The following is a 9,405-nucleotide window of genomic DNA, read 5'->3' on the forward strand; positions in this document are numbered from 1 at the left end:
CTGAGGCAGGAGAATTGCCTGAACCCAGGAGGCGGAGGTTGCGGTGAGCCGAGATCGTGCCATTGCACTCCAGCCTGGGTAACAAGAGCGAAACTCTGTCCCAAAAAAAAAAATAAAATAAATAAATAAATAAATAAATAAACAAACATAGTATTATAAGAAGCTAGGAGACAAATGTACGCACAGTTTGTAAATACCACTTTTGCTCAGTTATATTGGAATTTTGTATATATATATATATATATATATATATATATATATTTTATATATGTAGTAGGTAAGGGCTAACAAAATCATTTCCCCTCTGCATGAAAACTTGACCTTTGGTTAACCCTCCAGTTTTATTTCTCTGGAAATCTGACAATAAAGGTGCCATGTCACCCATGTTACTAGGTGGCACTGCTTATGGTCACATGGCCCCTGACTGGTAACCTGCATCTCAGCTGTGTCAATCCTAAATACCTGGTAGAAAGCCATATCTGTGGGATCTGCTGAGCACAGTGATTCTTGTAATTGGGCATGTCCTTTGCAGAAGCCCTGGAAACAACTCCTAGGGAGTTGTTTTAAGAGAGATTGGCTCTGGTGGCCTTTCAGTCAGGGAGGCTTTTGCACCTGCCTGTTGAAATCTCTCCTCCTGGCACTGGAGCTGCCTCCTGCGGAGCCAGAGGGATTTGCTCTGAGCCACACTGTGGGTGCCTCAAGCCCTCTCCTTCCACCTGGAGGCTGACTCGAAGGCAGCCTCTCGCCTAAAGCAGCCTCTTACAGTCTTGTGCATCCGAAGTCAACCCCACTGCATATATAAATATCAATATAAATATAAATATGGCTGGACATGGTGACTCACACCTGTAATCACAGCACTTTGGAAGGCTGAGGTAGTCGGATCATCTGAGGTCAGGAGTTTGAAACCAGCCTGGCCAAAATGGTGAAACCCAGTCTCTACTGAAAATACAAAAATTAGCCAGGCATGGTGATGGGTGCCTGTAATCCCAGCTACTTGGGAGGTTGAGGCAGAAGAATTGCTTGAACCCGGGAGGCAGAGGTTGCAGTGAGCCAAGATCGTACCACTGCACTCCAGCCTGGGTGACAGAACAAGATTCCATCTCAAAAATAAATTAATTAATTTAATTAAATAAATAGGCGAGGCACGGTGGCTAGCACCTGTAACCCCAGCACATTGGCAGGCTGAGGCAGGTGAATCAAGAGGTCAGGAGTTCGAGACCAGCCTGGCCAACATGATACAACCTTGTCTCTACTAAAAATCCAAAAATTAGCCAGGCAAGGTGGCATGCGCCTGTAATCCCAGTTACTTGGGAGGTTGAGGCAGGAGAATTGCTTGAACCTGGGAGGTGGAGGTTGCAGTGAGCTGAGATCACGCCACTGCACTCCAGCCTGGGTGACAGAGCAAGACTCCATCTCGAAAAAATAATAATAATAATAAATAAAAATATGTATGTATGTATATATCTACACACACTATATGTGTATGTATATATATATTGCATTATATAATACATTGTGTGTATATATATATTGCATTATATAACACATTGTATTATATCATGGTTTTCTCTTTGTAATTCTTTTTCAGTGACTGTCGGGCCTCCAAAAAACATCGAGGTGACCCCAGGAGAAGGCTCCCTCATCATCAGGTTCTCCTCTCCCTTTGACATCCCTCATACCTCCACGGCCTATTTTTGGTACTATGTCTATTACTGGGAAGAAGCTGGAGTCCAACAGGCAAGAGCATGCTTCTTTTTTGTTTGAATTTTCTTTCCTTTGCAGTTTCCGTCTTAGCAAAAGAAAAACATCTTTAACATGGGCTAGAGCAGGGTGTCCCCGTGTCCCCGTGGAGGCTGAGTCCTCAGCCTGTTTTCATCATCCTCCTCAAGACCTGTTTTTCCACTCCGTGTGCTGAGACCTCCCTCCGCCAGGTCCATCTGAAGGGCTGGCCATCTTTTGATGCCAGTCTGTTTCCCTTGTGTGGGGTCCAGACTTTGCTGGTGGCCTGCTCATGATGCCTTTGCCACGCTCTGCAGTTTGGAGGACGTTTTAGCAGGCCTGGTTCTCCATGAGGAGTCCATGACTACAGCCCACAAGGCTTAACTGTATAAACGTTCAAACAGTTTGTGAAGAGGGCACATGTGAAGTAGGGGGAAGGCCCACTGGAGGGAGAAGGAGCCTTCCAGAGAGCAGTACCAGCAGGTGTGAGAAGGCGTGGCACACGTGGAGAACTGCAGGTGCCTAGATTGGTCAGAAACGCAAGTCACGAGGGACTGTGGCAGGTGGTCACATTGACAGAGGTACATGAGATCAGAGGGGCCTTGTCAGCCTCGGGAGTACAGGAAGAAAACAGGATGGTCTTGAAGCATCTCCAGGGCCTAAATTATCCCGGCTGCATTTAATGAGGTTCTGTTATCTATGTGAACTTCACGATTTCCTAAATTCAACTTTTGGATAATAAGAGCTTACATTTATTGAGAGCTTCCTTTATGTTTGGCTCTGGGCCAGCATTTTAGACACTTCATCTCATTTCATCTTTTTTTTTTTTTTTTTTTTTTTTTTTTTTTTTTTTTTTTTTTTTTTTTTTTTTTTTTTTTTTTTTCACTCTTGGTGCCCAGCTAAGTGTTGTATTTTTAGTAGAGAGGGGGTTTCACCATGTTGGTCAGGCTGGTGTCAAACCCCTGACCTCAGGCGATCCACCCACCTCGGCCACCCAAAGTGTTGGGATTACAGGTGTGAGCCACCATGCCCATCCCATTTCATCTTTACACCAACCTGTTTTGCAGAAAGGGAATCCAAGTCTTTAAGTCACTTGCCCCAGGTCAGCCCTGAACCACTGGCTGAGCAGAGCAGAGTCGTCTAGCTTCAGACCCCTGCTCTTGACCGCCATGTTTTTCTGCCACATACTTTATATCTGCACTTCTTCATTTTTTTTTTAGATTTACTGTTCTTTTTTTGAGAGCGTCTCACTGTCACCCAGGCTGGAGTATGGTGGTACCATCTCGGTCACTGCAACCTCCGCCTCCTGGGCTCACGCGATCCACCCACTTCAGCCTCCTGAGTAGCTGAGACAGGCTTGTGCCACCACACCTGGCTAATTTCTTTAAATTTTTTTTTGTAGAGATGGGGTTTTGCCATGTTGCCCAGGGTGGTCTCGAACTCCTGGTCTCAAGTGATCTGCCCACCTCGGTCTCTGAAAGTGCTGCGGTTACAGGCATGAGCCCCTGTCCCCAGCCTCTTCATTTCATTATGGGGAGTATGAAAATGGGAAGGGTGAGACTCATTGAAAAACAGATGTAGCATCTAGGAAATAGGGAAAAATCATTTCTCTAAATCAGAGCTCAAGATCTGGGTTGATTAGGATAGAGGGAGCCTGGCAGTTTCCAGGAGAGACTCGGCCTCTTCCAAGTCTATCCTCACCCACCGGATATGGTGCTGGCAACGCAGGAGATGGGGCGGGCGCTCTGGCCATGTTTTTCTCCACCCTCTGGTTGGTTTCTTCACTCAAGGGCACCATGTGGCAGAGCTCCCTCCCCAAGGGCCCACCCATACTTCTGTTTTTTTAGGATGGAGACCCTCCGCTTCTCTGCACTGTCAGCCCCCAGAGGGCAAGTTGCCACTTGAATCCTAGCGCCGGGCAGGGCTGCCCAGCACTAGAGGACTCCACTCCAGGTCCCTGGGGCCAGCCTCATTGATCAGCATGCCCTAATGAAGAGCGCACACAACAGGCTTCCACTGCCTTCTGGCTCCATGTCACTTAGCCTCTCTGGGCTGCAGCTTCCTTGTGTATAAAATGAAACAACCGAGCTATAAGCCAGAGCCTGTGAAGAGGAGCAGCTGTGAGGGACCCCAAGCCCCCCTTTCCCAATTTGACCAAAGCCTCTGTACTTGGCACCCATGATGAAAAGGTTCAAGGATGAAAATGACTCTGAAAGCCACAGATAGGATCTTTGTTCCAGCTGTGAGTCTGTGTGTTAGGGTCCCCAAAACCCACCCCTAGAACACTCAAAAGACTCCCAGGACTCAGCACAGAGTCACACTCTAATTTCTTTCATTTTTTGTTTTGTTTTGTTTTGAGACAGAGTTTCACTCTGTTGCCAGGCTGGAATGCAGTGACACAATCTCGGCTCATTGCAACCTCTGCCTCATGAGTTCAAGCGATTCTCCTGCCTCAGCCTCCCGAGTAGCTGAGATTATGGGTGCCCACCACCACACCTGGCTAATTTTTTATATTTTTAGTAGAGATGGGGTTTCACTATGTTGCCCAGGGTGGTCTCGAACTCATGGCCTCAAGTGATCTGCCTGCCTTGGCCTCCCAAAGTGCTAGGATTACAGGTGTGAGCCACCGCACCTGGCCCACACTCTGGTTTCCTACAGCAAAAGGATGCAAAGCAAAATCAGCAAAGGGAAAAGACTCATGGAGGAAAGTCTGCAGGGCCCGAGGTCGGCTTCCAGGAACTCTCCCTGAGCTGAGTGTCCAGGACGCACTTCATTCCTCCACCAGCAAGCTGTGACTGCACAGGTGAACTGCTGTCTGCCAGGGAGGCTTGAGAGACCTAGTGCCCGGTGAATTTACTGGGGGCTAGACACATAGGCACCCTCTATCTACCATATACCAAAATTCCAGCTCCCAGAAGGAAAGCAGATGTTCCTCATAAAGAAGCGACGTTGTTTGTGCAAACAGTGTAGGGACAGTAAGCCACCTTACCAGTTTGGGAATGGGAGGGATAAACCTGAAATCCAAATTCCCAGGCTGGGTGCGGTGGCTCACACCTGTAATCCCAGCACTTTAGGAGGCCGAGGCGGGCAGATCACTTGAGGTCAGGGGTTCAAGACAGGCCTGGCCAGCATGGTGAAAACCCATCTCCACTAAAAATACAAAAATTAGCCAGGCGTGGTGGCAGGCACCTGTAATCCCAGTTACTTGGGAGGCTGAGGCAGGAGAATCGCTTGAACCCGGCAGGCAGAGGCTGCAGTGAGCCAAGATCACACCACTGCACTCTGGCCGGCAACAGAGTAAGACTCTGTCTCAATAATAATAATAATAATAACAACATGTTCTGTATTTGATTGATCTGCCTTTTCCAGTCAACAATTTAGCAGCCTTATCTTCCCATATTTTCCAGCATACGTTATACCACCATTTCTTGTGGCTGCAGTGGATTTTATTGTATCTCACAATTAGAAAACAGTTCTTTGCAAGGAACCCTATGCTGCCGTAATAGGGTATCACTCACTGTTTTTCACTTCAGTATGGGACAGTGACAACTTTGGCAAGACAAGAGTGAGGATCCATTGCCTGGATGACCAGGCGGGGAGGCAGCAAGGCCTGCTGGAGGCAGCAGGGGATGTGAGGAGGACACAGAATCCTCCTGGCATCTGGGGTCCAGGCGTCTCCTGATGGCACAAATCCCTAAGGCCATCAAGCACATTTTGGTCAAGCTAGAAGCAGGCTGGGAATAAAAGGAACATTATTTCTTAGAATAATTTTATCTTTGTTGACTAACTTGAGGTATCTAGATTAACCATGAAATACAAAATGTTGGCCGGGCGTGGTGGCTCATGCCTGTAATCCAGCACTTTGGGAGGCCGAGGCAGGTGCGTCACCTGAGGTCAGCAGTGTGAGACTTGCCTGGGCAACATGGTGAAACCCTGTCTCCACTAAAAGTACAAAAATCAGCTGGGCATGGTGGCGGGTGCCCGTAGTCCCAGCTACCCGGGAGTCGGAGGCAGGAGAATCACTTGAACCCAGGAGGCGGAGGTTGCAGTGATCCAAGGTCGCACTAATGCACTCCAGCCTGGGCAATGAGAGTGAAACTCCATCTCAAAAAAAAAAAAAAAAAAAAAGCGCGCACACACACAGACAGAAAACGTTAGTTTATTTTGAGATGGAGTCTCGCTGTCTCGCTCAAGCTGGAGTGCAGTGACGCAATGTCTGTTCCCTGCATCCTCCACCTCCTGGTACAAGGGATTCTCCTCCGTCAGCCTCCCATGTAGCTGGGATTACAGGTGCATGCCACCACACGCAGCTAATTTTTATATTTTTAGTAGAGACAGGGGTTTTGTGATATTGGCCAGGCTGGTCTCGAACTCCTGACCTCAGGTGATCTGCCCACTTTGGCCTCCCAAAGTGCTGAGATTACAGGCGTGAGCCATCGCATCTGGCCCAAATGTTAATTTTAATGGAGAAAAAGGTTATCTTAGAAATTGGGATTTACTAAAGCCTAGTTACTACAATGGGCCCTCTGAGACCTCACAGCCAGAAACACAGTTCTAAAGCTGTCAGCCTCTTTAGCACACAGCACACCAATTTTCACACATAAAATGTGTCCACTGCCAGCCAGTGACCTGCTCAAAATGGCATCTCATTCTCCTTTGGCTGTCGCTTTCACAGTGAATTTCAGGAAACATCAGAACAGATGGAGGCAGCTTGGCCTCGTTCATTCAAGTGATTTACGTGTGTGCTTGTCGTGTTTATTTGTAGGTCAAAGGCCCTTTCAGAAGCAACTCCATTTCGTTGGATAACTTGAAACCCTTCAGAGTGTACTGTTTACAAGTCCAGGCACAGCTGCTTTGGAACAAAAGTAACGTAAATGGGCACCTAAGCAACACATCTTGCTACAAAATCATGGCAGATGGTAAAATATACCTTCTTATGTCCTTTCTGAACAGGGAAAAGAACACTTCTCCAATAGTGAAATTGGGGAATGCTTATGAGGTCCTGGGTGTTGGGAGTGGGGAGACCCAGTGAGAAGAGCATGCTGAGCTGCAGGGATAATGAGCCGCAGAGGCTGCCAGACAGCTACCGCTTGCTTTATTTCATTACAGGATTGACTTTAGCTATCACTGTAAGCATACCAGGTGGGGCAGGGGAGGGGGACTTGTCCATTTTACTAGGACAGGAATGCTCTTCAAGCAGCACGGACAGAACGTTAGCTGACGTTTGTGTTGTGTGTAGGATGGTCATTCTGTTCACTTTCGGGTCCTCTTTTTAGCCTCCACCAAGCTTCAGCAAGTCATCCTGATCTCTGTGGGAACATTTTCATTGATGTCGGTGCTGGCAGGGGCCTGTTTCTTCCTGGTCCTGAAATACAGAGCCCTGATTAAACATTGGTTTCATACTCCGCCAAGCATCCCGTCACAGATAGAAGAGGTATGTGTGCACACATCTTTTTTTTCTTTTTCTTTTTCTTTTTTAGGTGGAGTCTCACTCTGTCACCCAGGCTGGAGTGCAGTGGCAACATCTCTGCTCACTGCAACCTCCGCCTCCCGGGTTCAAGCAATTCTCCTGCCATAGTCTCCCAAGTAGCTGGGATTACAGGTGCACACCACCACAGCCTGCTAATTTTTTGTATTTTTAGTAGAGATGGGGTTTCACTGTGTTGGCCAGGCTGCTGGATGCAGTGGCTCATGCCTGTAATCCCAACATAACATTTTGAGAGGCTGAGGCAGGCAGATCACCTGAGGTCAGAAGTTCAAGACCAATCTGGCTAACATGGTGAAACTCTGTCGCCATGAAAAATATAAAAAATTAGCTGGGCATGGTGGTGCATGCCTGCAATCCTAGCTATTCGGGAGGCTGAGGCAGGAGAATCGCTTGAACCTGGGAGGCGGAGGTTGCAGTGAGCTCAGATCATGCCACTGCACTCCAGCCTGGGCGAAAAAGAGACTCTGACTCCAAAAAAAAAAAAAAATGTGTTTCATTGTTGAAAAAAGAAAAGTTAACACAAAAATTAGCTGGGCATGGTGGTGCACGCCTGCAATCCCAGCTACTCAGGAGGCTGAGGCAGGAGAATAGCTTGAACCCAGGAGGCGGAGGTTGCAGTGAGCTGAGATCTCTTCACTGCACTCCATCCCGGGCAGCAGATCAATACTCAGTCTCAAAAAGAAAAAAAAAGAAGTTACGTCATTGGTGGACAAAATCAATTTATACCTGAATAAAAGACAACTATACCAATTAAAACTAAAGTAGGCTGGACGTGGTAGCTCACACCTATAATCCCAGCACTTTGAGGGGCTGAGGTGGGCAGATCATTTGAGGTCAGGAGTTCGAGAGCAGCCTGGCCAACTTGGTGAAACCTTGTCTCTACTAAAAATAACAAAAATTAGCCAGCTTGGTGATGCCTGCCTGCAATCCTAGCTACTTGGGAGGCTGAGGCAGGAGAATCCCTCGAACCCGGGAGACAGAGGTTGTAGTGAGCCAAGATCACGCCACTGCACTCCAGCCTGGGCGAAAGAGAGGCTCTGACTCCAAAAAAAAAAAAAGTGTTTCATTGTTGAAGAAGAGAAAGAGAAGTTATGTCATTGGTGGACAGAATCAACTTATACCTGAATAAAATAACAGCTATACCAACTAAAACTACAGTAGGCCAGGCGAGTGGCTCACGCCTGTAATCCCAGCACTTTGGGAGGCCGAGGTGGGCGGTTCATTTGAGGTCAGGAGTTAGAGACCAGCCTGACCAACATGGTGAAACCCGTTCTCTACTAAAAGTACAAAAAATTAGCCAGGCATGATGGCAGGCACCTATAGTCCCAGCTACTCGGGAGGCTGAGCAGTACAATCGCTTGAACCCGGGAGGCAGAGGTTTCAGTGAGCCAAGATCACACCACTACACTCCAGCCTGGGTGGCAGAGTGAAACTCCATCTAAAAAAAAAAAAAAAAAAAAGACCTAAAGTAAAAGGTCTGGCTATAATGAACCGGTAAACTAATTACAATTTTGCTTTTTAATCTCCCCAAGTATTTAAAGGACCCTGCTCAGCCCATCTTAGATGCCTTGGACAAGGACAGCTCACCAAAGGATGACGTCTGGGACTCTGTGTCCATCATTTCATTTCCAGAAAAGGGGCAAGAAGATGTTCTCCAAACACATTGAACCAACGCATGGGTCTAGCCCACCAGCCCCCTGGAAGAGGCCATCAAGCCAACAGAGCTGCTGGAGTTCTGTCTGGACTTTACAGAGACCAGTATTCCCTTTTCCTGCCTCTAAAAGGCATGTCCCTGCCTTGTGAGAGACAGTGGGTCTCGGGGAGTGACAAGCTTTTCTTTTTTCTTGAAGAATTTTCAAAATCATACAAGTTTCCGGAATGATTCTACGGAGATATCCCAGGAAAATTAAGGCTTCTCTTAAACACTAAAAAGGCATGTAATTGCTTGTTAGCAAAATGGATATGACACATCTCTGATACATTTTTTATTGGTTGGGCTGAGCGGTGAGAAGACCTGTCTTCATCTTCTCAACTTTGGCAAATGAGCCAGAGCCCCTTGGGCAGGTCACACAACCTGTCCCAGCCTGTCCCAGAGAGTGACCTGAATGGCCCTTCACATTCAGTGTGCTGGCTTCAAATGTAATTAATCCTGTAAATATATTCCTAGTAACTTAAGATTTTTTTTTTTTTTTTTT

The 9,405-nt window shown here is 47.2% G+C and overlaps 1 protein-coding gene across 3 annotated transcripts in view; it reads left to right on the forward strand.

The window, feature by feature from the left end:
- Positions 1–9,405, forward strand: part of IFNGR2 (interferon gamma receptor 2) — a 36,287-nt gene that overhangs the window by 21,622 nt on the left and 5,260 nt on the right. For 2 of the 3 annotated variants that reach the window (XM_017526148.2, XM_037737641.1), the window contains exons 4-7: positions 1,592–1,740; positions 6,488–6,641; positions 6,999–7,156; positions 8,743–9,405. In XM_017526148.2, coding sequence (XP_017381637.1) covers positions 1,592–1,740; positions 6,488–6,641; positions 6,999–7,156; positions 8,743–8,877 — 596 coding nt within the window. In that variant the 3' untranslated portion in view covers positions 8,878–9,405. The remainder of the gene's footprint in view (positions 1–1,591; positions 1,741–6,487; positions 6,642–6,998; positions 7,157–8,742) is intronic. The other variant, XM_017526149.1, reaches the window with a different exon arrangement.

Source organism: Cebus imitator, unplaced genomic scaffold (genome assembly GCF_001604975.1).
Source record: "Cebus imitator isolate Cc_AM_T3 unplaced genomic scaffold, Cebus_imitator-1.0 Scaffold41, whole genome shotgun sequence".
Taxonomy (NCBI): domain Eukaryota; kingdom Metazoa; phylum Chordata; class Mammalia; order Primates; family Cebidae; genus Cebus; species Cebus imitator.